Here is a 26218-nt window from a genome sequence, read left to right as displayed (position 1 = left end):
CTGACAGCGTACCGGTATGCATTCAATTTACAGCTACGTGACATCCAAGCTTCTTGCTTGCATGTGTAGACCCTATGTCATGTAGGCCTACACCTGGCCAAGGCCATACTCATGCAACTATTACATAAGCCCAGCCTTCACCTTTATCTTTTCTGAATAACAGTTTGCTTTACGGTTCATAGCCGACTCCTGTTGCTACCGACCTATCGCACTGGTCGCATTGTGACAAGTGCGCGTTTCCACTACAGTGGGAGTTCAGCCACAACAGGGACACCAGCGCTCAGTCAAATAAGAGCGTTTCAACCCAGAAGACCGCAGCAGCCAGCGATGAGCGAGGGCGGTAGGCTAACCATTTGCTCAATTGTTTTAACAATTTTATTAACTGGTATAGAAAATATTGGCTGTTATTACCCAGTGTTACGTGGTTCTTTCTTGTACATGTAAAGCGGTGGTTTAGAACTGAAAGTGCGTGAAACCAGGGTGAAACTGAGAGTCCGCCCACCATTGGATTCATAAAGGTTAAGGCCAGCGTGACGTACATGTAAGTTAGTCAAAATCTAGGATGGGACTTAACTGTAAAAATCAGTGGGAAATATAAGGACTCTTTTGAACATTACAACGAGACTCCAAATACTTCAGTAAGTGGCGTGTCTGGTTTTGCAAGTTCTTTACAATCAAGGTCTATCGTAATATTAGTCGAGCTATCTCTTTTAAAGTACGATGTCCAGCTCAGAACAATTTTAATGCTTAAAAATATTTAAAATAACTTATGTTCCATATTACAAATAAGTCTCGAATTCGGAGTGTAGAGAGAAAAACAAATCTTTTGTTGATTCATCCTTGAACGGGGTCACGCTGGTTTAATATAAGGACAAGGTCAGGATGCCGTTTGCCTTGAAAGAATGTTCGTTATAAGATGCGTACGCTAGCACGAGAGAGCTTGGTTAAATAATGAAGGAGTTCATGTTATTTTTGGTAATACGTTTGCATATGTAGAACACGATCAGTTTAAGAGTGAGAGTAAAATGTTTCTGTAAAAAAAAAAAAAGTGAAATGAGACAAAACCAAATAATTTTGCGTATAATTGAATTATAATAGAACTGACATTGTCTAGTATTTCACGTGCCGAACGAAGCGCTGCAAAATGTCCCAAAGCCATATTTTGTCTAAATATCCCGCGAAATTACCTTTCCCAATTCAGGCACTAAAAGCATAAAACATCTCAAGTGCAAAGGTAAAAGTAGGCCTACTTTATGTCGATATTTAATTTTCTTCTAAATCTCAGGAAGACACGATTTTTAGGATTAAGTTATTTAATTAAAGTGGCACAAAGCATCATATTTAAGTGTAGGGACGGGACGAGCGATGATTCGCGAGTAGGAGAAAAAAATTTTTTTTTCTAGAAAAAATATGATTTTGCACTAAAATACCGCATAAAATACCCTTAGTGGAATTATATGAAAATAAAGACAATAGAATGAGATTATACCCTAGGTCATGTTAAACAGTTATGTTCCATAAGTTTAACTGTTCTTTAACTGAAGGAGAGAGGAGTCAAGGTAAAGTTCAAAGATTATCTGAAAGCTATTAAACACTGTTAGGTGCACAATAGAGAAAAGTCACCTCGCACGACAGCCCTAAGTAGGTCAAGCCACGCTTGCGTAATTCGGTCAGCAATCTGGCCTTTTATGTATATAGTGTTGTATGCGCTGTAGTCTATTTTACCTATAGAGTAGGTATTTTCAGTTTGTAGTTCGAAACCTTTTACGAAAGGGCTGACTTACCCAAGGACATAACTTTAAGAAGTTGAGTTCATATGAAAAATATTTTAAAACGAGTTTTCCTTCCTTTTTACTTTGATGCTCAGCAAGGAAAAGGGTACGCAACTGGTAAAGACGTAGTTACCAGTAGTTGCCTTACAGACGAGGAAATATTCGTTCATCTGAGATTTCACGACAATCAAGAGGAAAAGAAAAAGAAAGACCATCTGTTTGTAAATTAACAGCTCTATAGCTATACTTGCGGAAAAATACCATCCCGGAGTCATGGCAGACACTCAACTTACAGGTATTACTGTAGTTACAGTATGCAGTTAATCATTAATCATCCCTTTTTAGTGGCAACATAATGAAAGTGGGAGAAATATAAAATGTACAAAGGGATTAAAGTTACTGAAAAGTAAATATAATTTGTGAAGCAAATCAAAAGGTTAGTCATCACTTTATATGTAGACTATCAGAGCGCTTACTGGACATTAGTGCAGATCGTCTACATTTTTTAAATTGGCACTGGTATCGAACGACTCGGGTAACTGAGAAAAAAAAATATGGGATTCGCCTTGCGCTTACATCCCAGACTCGCATGTAGCTCCAGAGGCGTTTCTCTTGTAGGATCTGGTCACTACATGTACATGACGGTGTAGGGAGGCGTCAAAAAATGCTATTCTCTGGAATACCAGCGTTTTGTTGGATTTACATATACCATTCACGAATTATCGGGATAACATTGTTCGATCGCTTGTATTGCAGCTAGGCCCACAGCTTTATTCCGAGTCAGGCCCGTAGCCGGGGGGGGGGGGGGGGGGGGGGGGGGGGGGGGGGGGGTTCGGGGGGTACGTAAGAACCGCCCCTTTTGCTGGAAAAAGGTCTACTCTGGATAAAACTTGATCTAGGTACATGAAGTTTTCATGGGAAAAGGTCCACTTTTTCAGAAAAAGAACCCCCCTTTTGAAATTGCTGGCTACGGGCCTGCGAGTTTTCACTTTACAAAATTCAATCGTCCACAAATGGACACGCCCCTTCCTCTCCCCTCAATCATCTAATGGCTCAGCTCGAGGAATTGTATCTAAATTCTTGGTAAGCTGAGAAACAGCCCTGTTAGAGAGACAAAGGGATTAAGAATTAAGCCCCCTTAATCACGCGCTTTTCCAGCGGTGATCGAGAGAGGGTCTTGGTTGGCGGAGTTTTGCTTGAAATGCAAGAAATTGTGGTTATCAAGGCAATTTTTAGAAAAAGGGATATTGTTCATTTATTACGTATCTTGTCGTGGACAAATACAGATAAAAATCCAGATATCACAAACCAGGATTTTCGTTACCCTCTACCAGGGCCGCAGTTATTTTTGTGGACATTTTTTGCTGATGCGACATTAGACCAAAATGACTGTCTATTTATCTAGAGACATATCTGTGAAAAATCAATCTGTCGCCCTGGTAGAGGGTAGGTTTTCCCCATCAATGGCGGATTAAGGAAAGGGGGGGTTAGGGGGGTTCTGACCCCCTTTTGAATTCTGAAAAAAAAAACATACCAATATTCCCCTCTTGATACATTATTAGAATTTTGAAGAGAAGAATCAGTTATAAACTGCACCAAATGGCACCACTGCTCTTCGAACCCCACACCAAGGGGGAAAGGGCCGGCTTAGCATCCGAGGACTGTCATTTTTGAAAAAACTGGACCCCCCCCCTTTCAAATAATCCTGGATCCGCCCCTGCCCTTGTCATGTATGTAAATCGAGGTGCAATATATCAAAAGCTTTTTTTCCATATCTCTTTCAGAGAAGGTTGTGTTTTGCATCCGCTGTGGCACAGAGCTGCTGGGGACCAGCTCCAACTTCTGCCACCACTGTGGCGCCCCCTCACTGCAGGATACAGGTGAGCACGTGACCCACGGCATACTCTACTTAAAGGAATTTTATCTCCAAAGGATTTAGCTCTGCTTGTACATTTGTTTAGATACACGTCGACTTTTTTGTAGTTTGTGTAGATCTCCATCTACTTTATCATTTGTTATAAGTTTAATTGATAAAACAAAAGCCTCATTTGAATAATTGATTTAATAGAGAGATGAATTAATAGGCCTAGATGAAGTTCAAACAAACAAAAGGAACATTTTTGAAACTTCTGATGAGTGGGGAGGTATTTTAGAAAGCGTAAAGGTTAAAAACGATGCCAAATATGAAATGAAATAAATAAAATATTTGTAAAAATTAATTGATAAAATGCTTGGAAGTTTGTAAAATAACATTTTATGCCTCTGTAGCTCGATTTTAATCTGGATTTGAATTAAACTCGACCTCTGTCATTTATTTCCAGGTGGCCGCCAGAGGGCGATAGAGAGGGCAATCACGCACCTTGTCCGTCTGTCCCTCTGTCAGATAGGGACAGGGACAGTCAGTGTCATCGTTGGCATTGTCATGTTAAACTTTGCCCTTCCCACTGGAGGGTGGCCCCTGGTCTCTGGATCTCCCATATGGTCTGGTATTGTGGTAAGTGGAGATTGGTTTATTTATTTATTTATTTATTTATTTATTTATTGGTTTGTTTGTTTGTTTGTCAGTAAGTAAGTCTATTTATTTATTTCTGGCCTTATTCTGGCCTCAATTATCCATTTTCATTTATTATTATTATTTTCAATTTCTTTAGGATATATATATATATATATATATATATATATATATATATATATATATATATATATATATATATATATATATATATATATATATAAACATAGGAGCATGAAGGGCCTATGGGGGATTAGAGGTTATAAGTTCAGCCATACGCGTAAAACGAATGAGGGGGGGGGGAGGCAAGGGAAATCCCCCACCATCGCTATTTTTCTCTTAATAAGATAGCTTCTCTATTTACAATCTAGGATCCAACAGGTCTTATGATGGATAATTTAAGAACACTGCTGTTTACTTTCAGTTTGTCATAACTTTTATATGACAGTTAAAAATGTTGGCAGAAGTAGGCAGAATATGTTAAGATTATATGTTCATAGGCTTTCACTTTCACTTTAACTTTTTCATTATAGGTGGCAGCAGCTGGTGCATGCGGCTTTGCCACACAATATAATACCTATAAAAGTGTCCACAACAGGAAACTAAGATCTCTGGTAAGTACTCAGTATTTTTCTAAGCAAAAAAGGTCTGTTTACCAATTGTAGTTTTGCAATAAAGATACAGTATGTGCCTTTGTATGTTAAGCATGGAAATAAAGAAAGTGAGTATAATTTGCAGTTTTGGTCTCAATTAAAGCATTTTTCTCCAAAATTTGATGCCCGACTCAGTCACGAAGCACATGTTTCCATAACAGAATTCTTTGATTTTTTTCATTTCTTTAATTTTTCACTCACACTAATATCTTAGAAATATCACCAACAGAGCGGATGGACCAAAACGATCAGAATTCAGTTCAGTATCGATCACTGAACCAATAATTCAATTTTTTCCAGGTACTGGCCCATTTTGGCCTGAGCAACTTAGGAATCACAATGTGTGCCTTCAACATAGCCTTCACAGGTTGGAGCCTGGGGGTATGCCAGGGGTGGAAAGAAGACCAATGCTTCCCCAACTTCAACCAGAACCTTGTTATGGAGGGGGTTAATCTTGTAGTTGGTCTGATGGCGGCCATATTCTCTATCATCGGCACCAGTTATATTTGCTGCTTTGGGCGCAGGTTTGATGTGATGGTAAGACCCGGGTACTCGCGAGGGGTGTATTATGGGAGCCCCTCCCATCAACTCCAGGTCTGATTGGCCGGCTCTGTTCTGAGAGCTGAAAGCCATTTTATGATTGGTGCAGATGATTTGTTAACTCTGTTATGACTGGACTATGAGAAGGCAATTGGCAGACTTTTCCTCCTAAACTTCAGCATGATGATGATGAATAAAATAGAAAGATCTCAACTACACAAGCTGTGAAATAATATTTATTTGCTCAAAGCTTGTGGATGTCATTGGACTCTCATAGACAAATAATAATAAATAATAATGAGAACAATTTGGACTGGCTAGCACTTTTCCGATTGACATTTTTCAGAGGTCGACCTCTGTACTATCAGTTTTTCTGTTGTTAGTGTACAGTTTACATTGTTTGGGTAGTGTGTCTCAATTATAAAAATTAGCTATGCAGGAAATTAATATTGCTAAAAAAGACAAAATGTATAAATAAATGTAAAAGTAAACCTTTGTAGACAAAGCAGTGTTACATGTACATATGTTTGTTGTGTTTTTTGGACAAAACTCTGAAAACACCAATTTCATTTATCATTTTCATTTCTATAACATTACATAATACATTCTTACTGTAACTGAATGAGGTTTTTCTTGGGTTAAATTGAACTATAGTTTTGACCAACTTTGGTTTAAAGTTGTTACATGTAAGTGAAAGAGGCCTCACAACTACTTGTAAAGATGATGCTGTTGAAAGTCCTACAAAACCCAGTCGACACAAACCATGTAGAAACACATTTACTTTGACCAGATGCCAGATAAATACTAGAAATAATTATATATAATTATGTATAACATGAGCAACAAATAATTATATCTTACATTTATAACATAAAGCAAATAATTATATCAATTATAAAATGTTAAAAAACAATGAATTCAATTATATCATGTAAAAATTAATTACATAAAGCATAACATGTAAAACAATTTGTTGTATCAAGCATCACTTCCCTAATGTAAGCAACTGATTCAATGTCAAAATCTTAATTGCACACAAAAAGAACATTACATTTTTATATAGTGAAAGTTAAATTTTCACAGAAATTTCAGCACCATTCTTATCATAAACATAAAGGCAAACGTGTACCCTTTCAAAAAAAGGACCATACTTATATGTTTTGGAATTTTAAGTAGTTGGTTTTTATTATCATGAGAGAAATTTACAGTTCCATCTCTTGGTAACAAGAGCAACTAAAAATTATTTTTTCAAAATATGTGCATTTATCACAATCACATTAAGCATTGCATTTGTTTATCTTTAACAAAATGAGCAGCACTGCACACGACTACAATGGTATATTGATTTATGACAGCAATCAACCTGGACTTGCAAAAATTCATACATAACAGGTGTGACCTGTTTAATACTATAAACCCCCATGCACTGGCATATTCTGTTCAGTAAATTTTCTTAATACTTGTTATGGACGACTAGGAATAAATATTTAAAAACAATAACAACAACTTCTGAGTGTAATACTGGTATAACAGAAATCAAACTGAAATCTACCATCTATATTCATTTTAATCAAGGGCAACTGATTTTACATATCAAGTTTTGATCTTAGACAATTACTTGAGCATACAAAACTTTTAAATTCTTTCTTTGAAAGTTGCTTGTAAGCATTGATAACTTTGTCCCAAGATGTTTTCAGGACATACCGGTAAAGTTTGCTGAAAATGTATTGATTTCAGTCTCCAAATAAACAATACTGCCATTATCATGTTGGATCTTTATTAATTGAGCAAATGACTGATTGCATGATTGATCTATGATAAATTGAATACTGAAAAATTGTTATTTTCTTACAGAGGCATGTTTACATGTAGTCAATTAAAGCATTGGAACAACTGATTATGCTAAGTGTACTGTAAATGTACACAGTCCCAAACCAGGGGGGGGGGGGGGCTTTTACCATGAAACTTTCTTGTACCTAGATCAAACTGTACCAAGAGAGGACCTTTTGCAAAGTTAAAGTGTGGTTTGTCCAACCCCTTGACCTCCCTACATGTAGTCATGTGTCTGGTATATATTCAAATCTCAGCCATTAGGCCGATCTTGCACAAGGCTTCCCGCGCAACCACCTGTCTTGCAGAATCCTCTCTGAAACAGGCTTTTCCTTTAACGACAACTGGGAATCTGACACTACTTACAAATTTCTTCTCTGCAACAGGAACAGTTTCATATGTTGGTGGATTAAGTTGAATTGCAGGCTGTTCAAACAGTCGGTTTTGGATGCAACAAATTTCTTGCAGCTTGCTCTTACATAGGTTCAAATCACTAGGAATGTCTGCATCAGAGAAGAGAGTTTTCAGGGCAAACTCTGCTGCCTTTTTCTCTGCATCTTTTTTTGTTGGATAACCACTTTCCTCTGTACTGAAGATATACTTGAACTGCACTATTGCCAAGAACTGACTTTTATCTCCAGCAGGCTGAACTCTGTATTTGGCTGGGTCAAGCTTTTTCTCAAGCAGATGATTGTCCAATGTCACAGTCATATTTTTCTCCAGCATTTCATCCATTTTAAGCCGTTTCATGATAAAGTATGCATTGAACGCTGCACTCTGATTGGCCAATTCCTCAGTAGGTTGCGCCTTTCCTTGAATGCTTATCACCATTTGGTTTTTTAAGTAGGGAGAAAATAGATAGGAACTGAACAAATCTGGCTCAGAGAAACTTTTGCAAGTGAAGAAAATTGGCTGGTGTCGCCCAGGCTGACTGGAGCAATATTCGATAAGGGCACCCTTTTTATTACCATCAGGTGGCACTACAAGCTGCAGGGAATCTAAAGCTTGTCCTGTCACATCTTGTTCAGCCATCTTCTTACTGGACTTTCCCGTTGAACTGGCCATCACGTACTTGCAAACAAACTGGACAGACGAGAGAAAATGGCCACCTGGGGGCGACACTGTCTTTCTATAATTGGGCATAGGGCATCCTATTCTAAGCAGCAAAGTTTCAATGTCCCTCATTGCAGTAGATGTGTCTACATCTGGTTCAGGTGATTCTCTGTTTGGGGAGCCTGAAATTATGTGCCATAGCACCAGATATTCTGCATTAACTGGTTAATTAATTAATTAATTAATTAATTAATTAAATTCTATCATTTTTGGTCAAAAAATTATAATAATAATTATTTAAACATATGAAAATTGAATATAAAGCAACAGTATGTGTGCCCAAGATACCAGACTAGGCATTTACCTGCAGTGACCCTACTGGTATGCACATTTTCACCACTCACAGATGGAGCCACTGTCTTCAATGGGTCACATGATTCAGGAGCAGAAGACAACCCCAACTCTCCCAGCATGTTCAGGATTTTCTCTGCAGCATTTTCCTTTGCAGAACTAATATCTGGACAAGGGTTGCTTTTGACTGTGATCTTTATATTGCTGTTTGTGAGGTAGTCACACCTCAGAATGCAGTTGAACGCTGTCCCTGTGAGTAAAAAAAATGGCAAAGAATCTTGATTAAATTTTGATAAGTGGGGTTCTTCCAGCTGATAGGGTGTTGGTCCTTTTAACCCCCTCCCATAAAAACAAACTACAGAATTTTTATCCACTTTAATGAGCTAAAGAAATATCAAATTATTGCAACTTGAACAAGGAGATAAAAAGAAATCTAATGAATATATACCAGTACCTTCGCCATAGCTGTAATAAACTGGGAGAATTTTATTACTACTTTTGCTGGAGCAGTAGCGATAAAGAATTTCCTTGCCATTGCCACTATCTGATTGGCCAATATTCATTGCCTTCAAAGCAAGCTCAGCTGCAGCTTGTTCTGCTAGTCTCTTAGACGTGGAGGTACCTTTGGTGCGGATCATATGATCACCTTCTACGGTTACCATGCAGATGACCTCTCCTGTTTTCAAATTTGATAGGTCAAAATGTGGCTCTTTCCAATGCTGACTGGCTGAAAGCCTCTGCAATGCCTTCAAAGAATTTACAGATGGGTTTTTGAGTTCTGATGAAACACTTGTATGTGATTCTGGTGCTGCTTTACTTCCAGGCGAGATATTTGGTGATTGCTTGGATTCTACAGGAAAAAAAGGAAAGTTTTCTTATGAAATATCAATGGTGGGAACATTACTACATACATGTAAAACATTCATTAATCAAGTAATGAAACTACATACTAAAACATGCACATGCAACTTTGGTTGGGCTTAAATTTCAACATTTAATTAGTCTTGCTATAATAACAAATTCTACGCCAGGCTATTACATGTACATATGAGAGTCAGCTAAATGTGATCCTACACTTGACTCAAACAGTAAATTGGATTAATTTTGATAGGTCCAAACAGTTGGAAGAAAACTTGAAAAAAAGACAGCAAAACCTCCCATACATGTAGTGTAAATACTAGCAAGTATCTACTGGGTACCAAAAGTCAAAACATTGCCATACAGATGCACTTGTAAATGTAAGTACAGCACACAATGTGAAATGGTCCTTCATCATTCTCAGCCGAGACCCACCCGATTGTTCTCCCAGTCTTCCTAACTGCAGCAATGCCACCCTAGCAGCATCCTGCTCTGCAGCTCTCTTGCGTGGATGGTTTTGACTCTCGCTGCAATACGTCTTCCCTTCTACAGTGACTTTGGAACCATAACCTAAAGTCAGACATTCATTGTACACGTACAATGTATACATGTCACTGTTTTTTAATGAAAAGATTATAATATGTATGGTACCATTCCCTGTACATTACAAATTAGTAGTGTGCTGAACTGTAAAATGGAAAGCGTACAAATTCCACCTACATGTAACAAAAAGTCGTAAGACAAGATCATCATAGGTCTTTGCTACACCTGAGGGGTAGAAGTAACCCAGCTATGTACACACCAATTCCAGGCAATATCCAAAGTAATGTTACAGTGCATAAATTACTTTAAAACACTTAAACAAAATTTTCCAATAACACTATCAATAGTATCATACAGTATATTTTATTTTTCGCTTGAGATGATATCTCAATATCTTAAAAAATGAATAGAAACTCAGTGTCATTATCTCAACAACCAAACTAACAAGATGGTTTTTCATTTTTCTAAAACCTTTATTTTGATTATTTTAATCTTTGTTTTGATTTTATAAAGCTAAAGCTTGTGTTGGAAAATAAAGCCACCTCTGCCATCTGGTGGTGTGACTGGTGTGTAAACAGGAAGCTTCAGTCCCGAACTCTGCGTGTGGTCCTGCAGGGCATTCTTGTAGTTTACAACTGGAACTGAGGCACTGCCTGTAATTTTAGATAATTTGAAACAAACATAAAAACAAACAAAGAGCTGGGCAGTAAAAGATGTTTAATTCAGAATCATTTTCTGAATTACAGTGAAACACAATCTTTGATAATCATGAAAAAAACTCATTTTAATAATCAAAATAATTTTTTCAGTTATTTGGAAAATTTATTAGTGCCTAGATATTTTCATTCGCCATAATGCTATTATGTATCTTATTTTAATAAGTAGTAAAGCAAGAGTCAATAATTCACTGTTAATAAAAAAGAAATATAATTATACGCTAATATTAATGCTACATATTCCACATTGCTTTACCTCTCCCATCAGGGCTATTGCCTTGCCCTAACTTCAAGTTATTAACTGCATCGATTAAGTCCTCCAGTTTTTCTTGTTGTTGGTCTTGCCTCCCTTTTTGGAATGTTGAAAAAGAAGAATTTAGAAAAAATACAATATTCTGGTATAGTACCAAGTTCTTACTTTTGAATCTTGTTTAGTAGCTCCCAGAAGTAATAAGCCAAGTATAATTGGTGATAAAATAATTAAGATATGACAATTTTACATAATAATAATAATAATAATAATGCTATATCATTTACACACAAATTGTCCCATACACAAATTTTCCAACATGTCATGGGCAAAATGTAAAATGGTCAACATTGGGAGTCTTTTTAAGCTTAAGCAATTGTAAGCAATTGTAATTTTCACGTACATGCATGTTGTGCTATCTTTTTTTTAATTAAAAGATTTATGGAAATGACATTGAAATTTAATCTAAATTTCTGGCTAAGTGATCTGAACTAGAGAGTGCTCACATATGCATATATATCAAAAGACCCCAAACCAGTTGAAAAAGTATTCCCTTTTTTATATTCTGAATAACAGTCCATTCTGAAAATTATATTAGATACTGAATTAATGCAAAATGTTTTGTGATATTTGTGGCAAACCATGCAATGGCAAGCCAACGTCAAAGAAAATATAATAAATTCTTTATTTGGTGAAGTGAAACTGGATTTCAGAGGATGATACAGGGACACAATTTAAGTGCTTAATTGCCATTAGCACTTGTTTTTTGTTTTCTTTCTTTCTTTTTGAACAAGTAGAAGATACTGACAATGCATACCTTCAAGGGTATCCATCCTGTCTTGTAGTGTCTCCATGTTATTCTGCAGCTCCTCAAGATTACTTTTGAGTTTGTCTAAGAGGTCAGGGTTTTTCTTCAAGAATTCTGTGAATGCAGCCAAGGCACTTGTAAGCTGAAAAAGATCAACAACAAGAGAATAATTATAATTTTAACTTGAAAAATCTTGGAATACCTGGAAAAATATCTTGAAACATCTGAGAAAAATCTTAAGGCACATATGGATAATCTTAAGATACAAAAATCAATTTCTTGATGAAATGTCCCAAGCAGTCTTTTTTTCTAACTAAATGTTCATCTTTGTCCTTCCATGCTTGCAGTGGCATTGGTGAAGAAAAAATTTTCTTCAAGATTTTTAAACATAAACCTACTAACATGTGGTAACTAACTGTCTCACAAGGCGATTACTAACTGTTACTCTATAGAGCACTTTTTCTTTAATAATAATAATGTTTCTTTACCTCTGGGGTTATTTGCTGGGCTTCATTCAGTGTTTCCTCAATTTCTTCCATCTTGTTTTTTAGAACTTCCAGTTCAATCTTTTCCAAATCCTCCTCACTTATATGGAACTTACTTCCACAAATCTAAAGAAAATTTGCAGAAATTCTTTCATCTTATATCCAGTGCGTCTTGAAGCTATATCTATTTATTATACTTCACTCTACACATTAACCATCATTGATTTTTCTACAAAAACAAATAAAGTAAAATGCTTCATTTTTTTTGTACATCAAGCACAATCAAAATGATGCTTCCTACTCAGCACAGTCACATCCAACACAATCACCATCACACCTAACACACTCAAGCTCAGCACAGTCACACCCAACAAAAGCACTGCCACAACTAACACACTTCAGCCCAACACCTTCACACACGGACACTACCTGCTTGATGGTTGCTATTGCCTTCTTTGCATCTTGGTTTTGGGCCAGTGCTGTGTCTGACAGTAAAGTTACCAAGGCAGCAACACACTCTTGAAGCTGTGTGTCAGTCCATGTCATATCAGAGGAATGCATCAACTGATTTCTTTTTTGAGCAGCCTAGGTAAATAAATAAATCAAAGAATGTAATGTGTTAGCAGGTGGAATGACAACTCCCCCCACCCACCCAATCTGTCTCCTGCAGCCTATGCCCATGGTTCTTTTCTCTTTTTTTTTTTACAAATTGAGTAAAAACATGGGATTTATGAAAACAGACAGATTGACAACCTTTTTTAGTGTAGCTGACACTGAATCAAATATAAATTACGTTAAAAAATATCTACCTTTTCTGGACAGGATTTATTTGTAAACTTGCCATTGATTGGCTTACAGTTTCTCAGCAGATTAAGGAGAGCAGAGGTGTCACTGGTTGCTGCTCCTGTGTTGGCTGACTTTTGACCACGGTTCATAAAACACTTGGCCACCTCCCAGTGGATGGTGGGCACTTGATCCAGGGAACAGTTGGTCCAAAACACTTCTGCCAAAAAAAAATACAATTATAAATAATTAATTGAAAAATTTACATGTAGTTTATGTGAAAATAATAATAATAATAATAATAATAATAATAATAATAATAATAATAAAATAAAAAATATATACTAATACTAATAACTTACCTCTTATAAAGGAAAAGTGTGCATGAGCATGAGTAAAATACAAAAACAAACATTTTCTTATTACACCGGCCAGTACTGAAGACATACCCAATGTGCATGTATCAACAATGAGGATCGATTTATGTTCAGAACTTATTGGTACATTGTGTATAACTATCACAGATTGAAAACACACACACACACACACACACGCACACATGCACGCGCAAACACAAACACACACACACAGGGGCAGATCCAAAGGTAATTTCTGACAGTCTTCCAATTTATTTTTGTTGATCCATCCTCCAATTTTTACCGTCTTCCGACAGAAAACATTAGATGCCGGACAACGTAAACTTAAAAATCTGACCGTCTTCCGGAAGACCCAGAAGACGGCCTAAATCCACCCCTGACACACACACACACACACACACTTTAGATCACATATCTGCTAAAAAAAAGTGAAGGCAACATTGTCCAGCCTTGTCTCCACTTGGAAGGTCCCAGTGGCAAAAATATGATAAATTATTACCTTTCAATTTATGAACAGCTACTATTTCCTTGACCCATTTATCACACACACCCACAGGACAGGGATTCTTCAGTTGGTTCTGCTTGTAGAAAATAGAAATAATATACTAGTGTGTGTGTGTGTGTGTGTGTGTGTGTGTGTGTGTGTGGTGAAATTGATTATGAGGTATCGCAATTACATGTTCACCAAATCTTTTGTGTAAAAAATAAGACACTTAATCTGAGAAGGCTTCATAAGATCAGCATGGAACAATAGATCCCTTTATTAAGGTAAAAAAAGAGTAACATACTAAAATTACCATACGGTACTGAGATTAGTAGCTACATGTAAGTGCACACTGATTTTGTTTTTGGTCATGTTAAAAATTAGGAAGGCTTCAGGCTGAAGATAACATTGACAGCTCAAGAATTTTAAGAATAAAAATATCAAAAGTGGCAAAAGCTTAAACTAGGACTTTGGTATATACACAATAAATTTCAGAAACTATATATATATATATATATATATATATATATATATATATATTTATCTTACTGTACCTTGATAATATTTTTGCTCCTGCACGTCCCACATGTCTGCTTTAAGTTAACTTTCTTTTTCAATTGTTGATGTAATGCTTGTGATTCCTTCTCACAAAAAGATGCCAATCCGTTGCAAAGCTCTTTGAGGCACTGTGCTCCTTTTAACCAGTTCTTATAACCTTTATCATTCAGGCGCTTCAAAAATTCTTGGTTCCCTGGAGGCTTTGCTTGGCTTGTTGGTGACGCCATCTTCTGTGATTTTTTTTATCTATGTGTATATAAAGAGAGAAAGTATATTATATATAATAAAATAAGGGGAAAAATAGCTACTGCAGTACCAGTATTTTGACAAATTTTGGCCATTTTAACTAATGCACATGTATCGATTTCCCATTTTCAAGGTTTTAATCTAATCTTGTACTTAGTATAGATTTTATTCGCTCCCTTCCCACTTTTAAAACTTATATACTATTTAATCAATATAAACACATCTTAATATTCAACATTGATACAAATACAGTACCGGTACATGCAACGTACGAGTAGAATTTGTCCACTGTGAGATATAATGTACATGTATAATAATATGTACTACCGGTAATATGCAGGGGAAGCCAAATGGACACATATACTACTCAATATCTTAAAAAATGAATAGAAACTAAGTAAGTGTCATTATCTCAACAACCTCAACTACCGGTATGCCCAGTACAAAGTACTGTACGTAATCAGAACTAAGTATTTTGCCTATACAAATATTTTGCCTTTTGTACAGTGTACTGATCATAAGGAAAAAACATACTCACGGCACATTCGACGCCCTAATAGTAATACTCGATAATACTGCCAGCTACACCAGATCTAACTCACGTTATCAGGATGACGTCAACGACATGCGAAAGCGAAAGAATATTCTATCAACTCTTTTATTTCATACGAAGAGAACACACTTGTGCTAGAAGGAGGGTAAAAATCTAAACAAAAAATAAATATAAAAAAATCACATCCCTGTCAAGCGACTACTAACCTGCTTTGATTAGCAAAATGCTCCTCAAGCTCTGCTCAAGTATTTGTCCCCTCTTGTTGGGAATTCCCAACTTTCCTTGCTGGCAGCGCCAACTACTGGGCTGTCACTGTTGCTATGGAATGACAAAGGTCAAACAACATGGCGACTGCCATCAAGAGTGAAGAGTCGCAATTGTTCTGCTAGAATTACGTTAAACATATCGCTCTAAATGGTTTGGCAGTGGAAATTTGAGTGAATGATTTAAGTCCCCGACTCAACACCGCAAGATGGTGTTCAGCGATCAGAACAATTCACGCAGCGGCGTACAAATGCGAAAATCCCGAAGTCAGGGATTGCGGTATTTGGGTCTTGATCTTTCATACGAGGACCGCCAGCGACAGTTCGCTTCCGATGCAAATATTGGTCAGGGATTTAAAGGTGAATTATTATTTCATTAAATTATTTATTGTCGAGGGTAAAAATGAATAATGTTATCACCAGACTGCATGCCAACTATCCGCTGCAGATCCTAGGCTAGGATTTGTTTGGCTGATCATGGCAATTATGTTGCATTGAAATCAATATCTAATTGTTTCTTTTCGCATTATTCATTGATTAATACCAGTTAAATGTAATTAGCCTGAGAGATTGTAAGAACGATTATATATTCATGGTCAATATGTTCATTGGCAGTGCCTTGATTTATTTGAGAAAGAACCATCAAAATTGAGAAATTCATTTTGACCAGTACAGTATGACAGTGCAACATTTCTGTCTAGTTTGAAGTACTATTAGAGGGTTTTAAGCGTTTTGTCATGGTGGAAATTGGTAAATTAAAATTATAATTTATATGGTTGCACAATTTCCTTTTAAAAGCATATGGTTGACACTACTCCAGTAGTGATACTAGACTGGCGTATGGTAGCTAGGGTACAGCTACTAAGTACAGTAGCACTGTGTGTTGTGTGGGGTACATGTAATAGTTCGTTAGCTACTGGGTTAATTACAGATATACCTGTTTTTGAAAAAAAAAAAAAACATAATTAATAACTCATAAAATAATGACTTTATGATGACAAGTAATAGTAATATTTTATTTTAAATTTAACATTTTGCTTTGAGATTCAAAGTAAAAATTGTGCTTTGAAAGCGACTACCCCAGTATTTCAATCTGTCTATTTGTTTACAGCTCACAAAATTGCCCTAGAGAGTAAGGAGTTTGCTGTTTTCTTGTACTTGTGGCAGTGTGTAGATTTTCATATTTGACTTAATTACAAGTTACAAGTAAAACTGTTTTATTGTGAATGTGTTTAAATCTTTACTTTACCCCCAAACCCCTGTCTTCCAAATTTATTTGCATGTAAGGTTCTGAGTAACAATTGGGTTTATTGTCATTGAATACTGTTACTGTCCATTTTATGAGTGTGAAATGGTGATCTTTATTCCCATATGCATGGTTTTGAATCTACAATTTGAAGTGCTGAGTTGATGGTAATCTACCCAGTATTTTCATCTTATTTCTCTTTTTTTCATATTCTTCTTATTTAATTGTTTCTTCTTTTTTATACAACTTAGTTTGTTTTGTTGTCTGTATTTAGTTTTGGCTGTTATACCCCCCAAACACCTTTGTGCTGTGTTGCTGAGTGTGAATTTTAATGTAAATAACATTAAGCTGGAAATAATAATTTCTTGGTCTTTTCTGTATGGTACATTTTTTAAGGTACTGAAATTAAATTATAATTTGACTAAATGTTGTTACTGTTGTTTGATGTTATTTTAAAAGGTTGAATAAAAATCTGAAGATCTGAGATACATGTACTGTATGTACAGGGTACATGTGTTTGTAAGTGCTTTGTCAAAATACATAACATTTTGTTTTCAAGTCATTTTCAGTTAGAAATAAGCTCTTCCATTTAACCTGTTTAGAACCATTTGGTTCCTTTAAAATCCAAAAATGTGGTTTTGTGCACGTAGACCTACTGTAAATATACGCACATAATTCACACAAAGCACAGGACATTTTATGGTGATTTGCACAAAAGGCTAAGGATGATGTTTTTGCCAAGCCACTGAAACAAAAGTATTGGTCTTGTACATGTGCATTGTTACCAAGAAGTGACCTTCATTGATAAAAATATGAACCTGAACAGGGTGTGAGAAATGTCTGTATTTACTGTTAAAACGCAGGGGGTATGATACATATACATGTTTTGTCGGTTCAAACATAGGCCAAGCACACTTCTTAAAAATCAGGAGGCCTTTTGTTTTAAACAGCTTTCAACGGGCACCGCTTATATCAAATACCTCTTTCTTAGTTTGAGTACAAGCCGCCTATTACTTGAACAAAGGGGTCCTCTTAGGATTTAAAGTAACGAAAACATATTTGAAAAGTGCCACCTTATTTGATGTTGCGTGAGGATATTGTTAGTGTTGTGTGTTCTCTAAATACAGTCTGTTACAGGTGATGCCCTAAATATTTATGTTAGTCAATGAGACTTGTTTTTCTTTGGTCAGCTTAGTCTAGCGTGTTTAAAATGGTTAGCGACTGCTGTTTATTTGTGCTGGGTTCAAGTCATTATTCAGAAGACCGACGTGAGAAGCGTTACTTGTACATAAATTTAGTTGCTAAGAAAAAAGGATTAACTAAGGAAAGATGTAATTTTTTGAGGATAAATAGAGAAGAAAAACATTGATTCGTGACTTGCTTTGCTGAGAATTAGGAACATGACTTTGTTCCCAGAAAGACAATTTTAAAAAAGGATAAAATGCATGGAGAAGTGGAAATCTTACGCCGAAGGGTACAGACACTACCCAATACAAGTAGCAGTTTCAGAGACCAGTCTTACCTATCCTTGCTTCTTAGTAGCTCAGGACCAAAAATGGGGAGAAAAAAGTTGACACCAATAGGTTGGAAATGTTTTTCTTTTTTTTTTTTAAGTGGTGGAATCTTGCTGCTAGTAGTTCCTGATTTTTGTTTTGTTTGAGTATTGATAAATTTAACCAATTACCATCAATTTAGTCAGAAATTTGGTATTTTTTCACAATTATTTTTGTGAGAGGAATGGTTGAATATTATTAAATGTATTTAAAAAAATTGATTTGAGATGAAGGCATGAAATTAAATTAATTAGATTTATTGATAATTCTCTCTAAAATCAAGTAAGTCATGAAAATAAATCATGAAATGCTTAATTGACTTTTTAGGTAATTTAATGGGATATTATACAATGTATTATATTTCTGTAACAGTTTTTTCTTTACTTAAACTTTTGATGAAATGTTGATTGTCACTTAAAAACTGCTTAAAAGGGATTTTTAATTAATTTTAAAAGAATTTCATAAAGAAGTTCAATAATTTCCGATGTGTAAATTACAGTTGCTTGGATCTCTTTTTTCATATTTTCATTTAAAAAGGATTTTTTAATTTAATTCAGTTTAAGTTAAATGTGCTTAGATTAAACAAATATCATGTGTAAATCAAAACTGCTTGTACATGTAGTCCTTGAATTCATCACTTTTTATTTCCAGAAAAGTCAATTAAACCTGTCAATACCTTCTCTTATTCAAAACCACTATTAATCTCAGTTCATTTTATAGTTCTTCAACTTTAAAATTTTAGTTGAAAATTACCAAAATTTTTTTAATAAATAAATTGCAGGAAGCAAGCGACACCCTCCTAGTCAGTACTCCTTTAACCACAGTGCAGAGTACCACCGAGAACTCCAAGATGACATCAACCACATTATGGAGGATGAGTTCACGGCAGAACATGGCACGCCAAAATATGTGATGGATATCAGCAATCAGGTCTCCCATTCAGGAGAGTCGCCGTTGTTTTTGTCAAAATTGCTGCCAGCAAACAAGGTAAGTGTGGGGTAGAATTCTCTAATAAAAGTGAAGACTTAAGGATTTTTTTGTTGCTGAATTTGATAAAATATGATAAAATGCAGTCCTTTTATAAATATTCATGAAATAATGATATAAGACAGGTTTTAAATTATTGTCAGAAAGTTTTTACTTTTTTTTAAGGGGTTTAATAAATGTTTGGATATAGGTCCAACTTTGTCCTTCTTCTTGGTTTTTATTCTGATGTATAAGTTTTGAGCATGCCATTCTTTAATTTTTTCAAACATTTGAAGACAAAATATATCAAATTAAAAATATTCCATAAAATTTCAGTTGGAGCAACGAAATGGCCCAATAAAATGGCACAAGGCTTTACTTCAGCCTAACAAATGTGCTCCACCACTAAAGCAAAATGGGCAAACATTTTACAGACCAAATAGTACTCATCAGTATTTGACAACCACAGAACTCAAAAACAGCGCAATGAATGAGGTGAATGTGCAGCTTGGAAAGCCGACGAGAGCATCGTAAGTACACACACTATATGCATAAGCACTGGGACTGATGAATCGTGTAGAGTGACCCCTAAAATAAGTAACTGTGGCTATGATGTTTTTATCATGATTTTATATTTTCATTATTTATGATCTTTTTGAAAATTCCTTTTCATATGCATTTTTGTTAAGAAACAAGTTGTAATCTCTTATTCTGGATTTCTGTTTCTGGAGAGTTTTTAGAATCAAGGTCACAACTGTATATAAATCAGTTTTGTCATTATTTTTTTTAAAGTTTACTGCGAGCAAGACACAGATGCAGTTCAGCACCAGTGAATGCTTATGAACAAAGGCGACAAACACCAAGAGGTAAATACTTCATCATGACATATCCTGCATATACATGTACAGTATACTCCCCAAGTATAACTTTGCGTGGGAGAGAGAGGTTCAAAGAAATTATTTTCATAAGAACTTTTTACCACTTTTAGATGGATGAAGTAAAATGTTATGTAACATATCAAAATACACCACATTCTTGGCAAATGTCTTTTATATTAATTTCATAAGTCAGATGTAAATTATCAGTAATGATATTTATTAAAATGTTTCCAGTGCCACCAGTCAGCAGGCCGCAGAGTGCATCCAGCGGTATTAGAAGAGCGTAAGTTTTAAAAATAATTTTATCACGTATTATGTTTAAAAATTCGGGCCACATACTACCAAAGACTAACAGTCTCACTCTTTTTCCTTCTATTATGTTATGTGCTCTAAATAAGTACAAATAATTTCTAAATAGGTCATTACACCCTGTGTTACAAGACTGAATTTGAAAAAAAATAGATATAGAAACTACTGTAGCACAAAACAACACTTTTCATATTAATTATGCTTTTATATATTTGTCTATTTTAAATTAATTTTTAAATGTGTTTAACCTCTGTTATTCTTCCAGACCTCAGCCTCAGGTGCCAGCAGGAGAGTCTGTTCACTCTTTTCTTATTGGGGCAAGATACAACAAGTAAGTTCTGTCAAAAAAAAAAAAAATTAAATAATAATGAAGAGATGAAAATTAATATTACCTATTAGTGACAGTGTGAGCCTCCCTCACAGCATGACAAATGAAATATTTTGGATTATTTTGTCTATGTATGAATTAAACTAAGTCACTGGATGAAGGATGACCAGGAAGTACCCCCCCCCCCCCCCTCCACTTTCCACCACCAACAAGGATTATGGCTATGCCAGTTATTTAATTATTTGTTTTTTCAAATGAATATTATTATTATTATTATTATTAGTAGTAGTAGTAGTAGTAGTAGTAGTAGTAGTAGTAGTATCTTTTCACCTGGAATTCTTTTTTTTTTCTTTACGAAAAGAACCTAAGGTAAATTCTTAATCCAAACTGAAAAAAAAAATTTTTGACAGTATGATTATTATCACATGGCATTTCATTTACAGTGCCCACTACCTAGATTCAAAAAGCCTTTTCAAGTTTGGTGTCTACATGCCTCGCAGTAACCCAGGACAGACCTTCTTTGTGGAGAAAATAAGGAAAACCATAGAGATGAAGGACGCTGAAGGCAATATAGTTGACCATGTAGATGACCAGTATAGATCTGACCAACACACGCCTGGGACACCTCAAGGTGAGGGAATTGCCGTATGGCTGACCCGTAGGTACTGTAATTACTCTATCTTTTCAATGGGCAAAAATTGTGAATTTTACAGATTGTGTGTTTTTTCAAGTCATAAATTCTCAAAGATAGAACGTACATTATTATTGCAACTAAACACAAACAAAGACTACTTCATACTTATATTCTATATAGAAAAAAAAACACAACAAAAGCCACAGAGATGTATAATTATTTTCACGATTCTAAAATCATGCATTTAAAAAATTGATAATTTTGCCACATTGAAAAGATTGGGTCATTACGGTTATAAGTGATAAACTAATATGACTAAAATTACTAATAATGTATTTGCTAGTAACATGTTCGCTGCGATCTGTTGTGTAACTGTGCTAAGGATTTCTAATACTTGAATGTATGATTTAATAATATTTATCTAATTAATGTTGTTTATTTGTATTGTTGCTTTTTATGATTAGCTTTTGTAGTGTAATTGGATTCACTCTACTGCCATCAATTCAAAAAGAAAAAAAAGAAAAGGCAAAAAGAAAACATAATTTGAAAGGAATTAAAGATAATTGAATGCAAACAAAGATAATCGCTTCATTTTTTCTCTTTTTTGTCTTTAGATTTAGGCCAAGACTTTGTATATTTATGACTAATGTCAGCCACATTGCAACATTTGGTTAAATGATGATTGGCTATTATAAAAAAAATTGAAGAAGTATTCAAATGGGAAAAAATAGAAATAAAAAATGACATCATTTTCTATGAGCAGAGTGAAACCAGAAAATATATAGCTGCTGTTTTACATATTACATAGTATTAGTTTAATTGAATGTTGATATGTTATTTTACTCAGATTACTACTTACAAGAAAGGTAATGTATTTCTAAATGCCATTCACATTTCACATTTATTTTAACATTATTTAATATATCCTGTTTGCCAATTATCTATTTATTTATACATATAGGTTAATTATTCAAATAGTGCATGATTTCAAGATTGAAGAATTTTTACCATATTTATTCAGTTTTACCCTGTGGCCCTTCAGTTTCCCTAGAATCAGATTTATGGGATTTGCATTTGATAATCCACTTCTCTATGTTCCAATTATTTCACGCTGAATGTTACACATGGTTGCTTTATTGGAAATCATTAGTTTTAATTAGAATAAAGCACTTGATGGTGACTTGCATTTCACTTAACCTGTGACTTCAATTCCTCCATTGATTTTGAATAATTTTTGGTTTGTAAAATAATGACACTTGTTAATTTGGTAATGGAAATTGCTGTTTATCCACCATCTGTCTTTAAATATGCCTACATTATAAAAGCAGTTTCTCATTCTGTTTTTGAGGTAATGTCAAAATCACAGTACTTTTTCAATGTAAAACACTTGCTATTTAACATAATTGTATATTTTTGATAAAAAAGACACTGAATTTACAAATCTGTCGAAATAAAGCAGTTACTGCTGTTGCTGCTATAAAACAATTATGTATTTTACTCTTATGTAACACTGATAATTAATTTCAAATAACATGGTTACATCTTTTATATTTTACACAAATGTGATCAACTCATTTTTCAGTAACTGGTATTTTTCATTGTAGTTCATGCACATTGTATGATTATTATTTCAAAACTTATCGTTAATATTTTTCAGAATCTACATGCTCTGACTCTGATGAAGAGAATACTCCCGGTTCAGGGTCTGGCCATGCCTCAGTCTCTGCGACCACCTTTCCTGAAGCCTCCTCCACCTACCCACCAGTTTATGAGAGGCATGCAAGGTGAGTCATAATAAAGCTCAAGTTTATTTGTATGTTTTTATTCATTTAAGTTTATTTATTTATTTATTTTTCTTTTAGTTTCTTAGTTTAACTTTTAAGAAAGTGCATTTTCATTTATAAATAATAATAATAATATGGATGTTAATTAAGGGAGTGGCATAAAATAATTGTTTAACCTAATCATTTTCTGTCCATCTATCTATCTATCTATCTATCTATCTATCTATCTATCTGATTTCCCTCATTCCAGGAATCATGGTCACCCACAGACTGAGGCAGGCCATCTCTCCAGTAGACACGACTCCTTCCCTCCTCCTCCTCCTCATCCTCACCATCTCTCCAGACCCACCCCAGCCACCTCCACACCAAACATACCCAGAAGCATGCAGGACAGCAGGAAACGGCCCTCCAGTGCCAGAGACAACAGCAAGAAGAACCTGTTCCTCTTTGACTTGCCCAAGGACATACGACTGAAGGGTAAGTGTGATATTTGGTCTGTATTTATGTGGCAATGAATTATATTAAGATTTGACTATTAAAATGATATATATTATTATCCAGTTAGTTAATATCGTACCAGCAGCCAATTGATTACCACTAGAAAAACTTTGTTTCTTTTTAATTTGTTGGCAATTTCTCTCATTAGGTTTTATTCAGTAAATTGTGGATGTTTGACCAAGTACTTTCACTTTCATTTTGAAATCACTTGTTGCCTTACATCAATAACCAAGTTATTTTGATAAAATATTAATTAGTTAATTAATTTATATAGGAGTTAAAGTCAGCGGTGCACAGCTGAAAGGCGCCAAATATCAGAAAGCCCCAGTTCCACTGAGTGCCCACAACCCACTAATGAACAGTATTGAAGTCCAGGGTGTCCAGGCATCCGTGTGGAGCCCTAATGCAGTGACAGCAAGACCTGTGAATACTCCAAGACAGACCACCAAGACACCAGGGGTCACCACTGAGCAAAATGTGGCAGCTTTACAAGAGAAGCCAGAATCAGCAGCTGATGGTGAGGCAGTTTTTCTCTTCTTCTTCATGTATAATATATTTATTTATTTGTTGAATGCAATATGATACACTCATTATTTTCATTATTTAAATCCAAGAAAAGGATGGTGTGAATTAAATATCTTTTTCAGAGCCCTTGATCCTTAATTGTCCTTGCTAATAAAAAATATATTTTTCCCACAGGGAAATCCCAATCACAAGAGGATCTGGCCATTCCGAGCACTCTGGTGGAAGAGGACAACACTGGGCTTGCAGAAGAAAGCGCCACAGCAAGGGGTAATAGCATGCTGGACTACAGCAGTGTCACAGGCGGAGTTAATGCAAATGACATTGGGAATGACCTTGATGAGCTTATTGAGGAGGTTGATGAGGCCAACAAAAGTCAGGATGAACAAGTTGATCCTGCCAATCAAGTTATTCCTGAACAGGCTACTGAACCAAAGGATGATTTGAATAATGAGGTCAGTCTCAAGGAAGACAGTCATCAACATGAAAGTGAAAACAGGGCAGTGGAGGGTGCTGGTGATGCCCACATCAAAGACAGGTCCATACCAATGGCAGTTGAAGGCATTGTTGGCAGAGAACAAGAGGAGACCAATACAGGGTTATCAATGACAGATCAAGATGGAGTAACCAGTAAAGAAGGTGACATGGAAACTGGAGAGGATCAAATGACTGTTGATCCAAAGCAGCAAGATAGCGTGCTGTTCTTTGTCACTGAAGAAGAAGATGAAAATAAAAACAAAGAAACACTAAACACTGCAGATGGAACTGGAGAACCAGATTCCAACCCTGTAATTAGCAAACAGGATAATGATTTGGCCCATTTAAATCAAAACAACAACAATAATAATGACTCTGTGCATCAAGTGAAACAGTCAAGTCGAAGAGCAGAAGCCTCCCTGACCATAGATATTGACTTACTCACTCTGGAAGAGCTCACAAATACGTGATACTAAGTATGGTTATCATGGCCACAAGCCTGATGAAATGTTTTAGTGTTAATTACACCCTATGAGCTCAATTAAAAAAGTATTTAATTGCCAGTATTAATACTTGGAATTTGTATTGACAGGGTATGTATTTTGGTATTTCATTGTTTAATTTATATACTGGTACATTCATTCACATGTGTTATGATTTGCATAATTTCCAAAAATGTGCATGCCTTTTGTGTCCTTTTATCACTGGCAGATATGTATGGCATTTGCCCATTACCTTTTTTACTGAAAGTTGTTCTTGCAAATGTCTATCATTGGAGTCAGTGGATATATATATATATATATATATATATATATATATATATATATATATATATATATATATATATATATATATATATTTAGTTCCTGGTTTTATGAAAAAGGCTATATATATATAATAATAATACTATTGTACATAATTGTGTTCTCATAGGAAATTTATGTGAAAAGGGTATAAGTTCAGGAGCAATTATTTGTCATTTGTGCCATGATCAATGTTATTTTGGAGAAAAGATTATTTGCTTTCAGTTAAGTTGAAAGATATTCCCATTGGCTGCCATGTCGGGGAAACTTACTGAACTGACTTTTGTTATTCTGCTGTGCAAATTTAATGGAAATCCCAAAGACTTGTAAAAAATGTCATAAGTAATTAACAAGTTTGAAATTGAATGAAAGTCATCTTGTGTAATTAGTATTTATATTTATTGCTACAAAATGTAAATATATGATCGAAGGGTAAAACACAATATAGCATATCCTGTTGTAAAAGAGTGCTATTCAGTGTAAAAAATGCTCCATCAACTCTCCAAAGAGTTGTGACAAAACTATGCAAAATGCCATCTGAAGGTTTAAAACTTTTCTTTAAAATATATATTTTCTAAAAATGAT

General features: G+C 35.1%; 3 protein-coding genes across 8 annotated transcripts; 2 read left to right on the top strand and 1 right to left on the bottom strand.

The window, feature by feature from the left end:
- Nucleotides 1–166: 166 nt before the first annotated feature.
- On the top strand, nucleotides 167–5997 carry LOC106152486 (uncharacterized). 3 transcript variants are annotated; one of them, XM_024076533.2, is made up of 6 exons: nucleotides 183–340; nucleotides 1868–2067; nucleotides 3557–3652; nucleotides 4094–4266; nucleotides 4818–4898; nucleotides 5238–5997. In XM_024076533.2, the coding sequence occupies exons 2-6, from the start codon at nucleotides 2046–2048 to the stop codon at nucleotides 5535–5537; spliced, it is 672 nt and encodes a 223-aa protein (XP_023932301.2). In that variant the 5' UTR covers nucleotides 183–340; nucleotides 1868–2045; the 3' UTR covers nucleotides 5538–5997. The 3 variants fall into 3 exon arrangements, with proteins under 3 accessions (XP_023932302.2, XP_023932301.2, XP_086853242.1); XM_086997116.1 differs by lacking the exon at nucleotides 183–340 and adding an exon at nucleotides 415–541; XM_024076534.2 differs by lacking the exon at nucleotides 1868–2067 and having other exon boundaries at nucleotides 167–340.
- Nucleotides 5558–15585, bottom strand: LOC147759600 (uncharacterized). 2 transcript variants are annotated; one of them, XM_086997114.1, is made up of 13 exons: nucleotides 15358–15585; nucleotides 14570–14819; nucleotides 14031–14109; nucleotides 13181–13371; nucleotides 12801–12956; nucleotides 12375–12497; nucleotides 11896–12028; nucleotides 11085–11177; nucleotides 10655–10765; nucleotides 10005–10139; nucleotides 9166–9561; nucleotides 8725–8961; nucleotides 5558–8542 (listed from the first exon to the last, which is right to left on the bottom strand). In XM_086997114.1, exons 2-13 carry the CDS (start codon nucleotides 14798–14800, stop codon nucleotides 7554–7556), a joined length of 2874 nt encoding a protein of 957 aa, XP_086853240.1. In that variant the 5' UTR covers nucleotides 14801–14819; nucleotides 15358–15585; the 3' UTR covers nucleotides 5558–7553. The 2 variants fall into 2 exon arrangements, with proteins under 2 accessions (XP_086853240.1, XP_086853239.1); XM_086997113.1 differs by having other exon boundaries at nucleotides 13181–13374; nucleotides 15358–15583.
- Nucleotides 15586–15694: 109 nt separating this feature from the next.
- Nucleotides 15695–25654, top strand: LOC106152481 (uncharacterized). Of its 3 annotated transcripts, XM_013526088.2 has the most exons (12): nucleotides 15695–15995; nucleotides 16747–16767; nucleotides 19216–19421; nucleotides 19737–19930; nucleotides 20193–20266; nucleotides 20513–20561; nucleotides 20853–20918; nucleotides 21359–21546; nucleotides 23207–23333; nucleotides 23584–23810; nucleotides 24106–24348; nucleotides 24531–25654. In XM_013526088.2, exons 1-12 carry the CDS (start codon nucleotides 15845–15847, stop codon nucleotides 25298–25300), a joined length of 2316 nt encoding a protein of 771 aa, XP_013381542.2. In that variant the 5' UTR covers nucleotides 15695–15844; the 3' UTR covers nucleotides 25301–25654. The 3 variants fall into 3 exon arrangements, with proteins under 3 accessions (XP_013381542.2, XP_013381543.2, XP_013381544.2); XM_013526089.2 differs by lacking the exon at nucleotides 16747–16767; XM_013526090.2 differs by lacking the exons at nucleotides 15695–15995; nucleotides 16747–16767 and adding an exon at nucleotides 17565–18464.
- Nucleotides 25655–26218: the final 564 nt, after the last annotated feature.

The sequence above is a fragment of the Lingula anatina genome, chromosome 10 (assembly GCF_051362555.1).
Source record: "Lingula anatina isolate TDL-2025a chromosome 10, LinAna3.0, whole genome shotgun sequence".
NCBI classification, from domain to species: Eukaryota; Metazoa; Brachiopoda; class Lingulata; order Lingulida; family Lingulidae; genus Lingula; species Lingula anatina.
The sequence above is the reverse complement of the archived record's forward strand: the minus strand, read 5'-3'. Positions and strand labels throughout refer to the sequence as shown.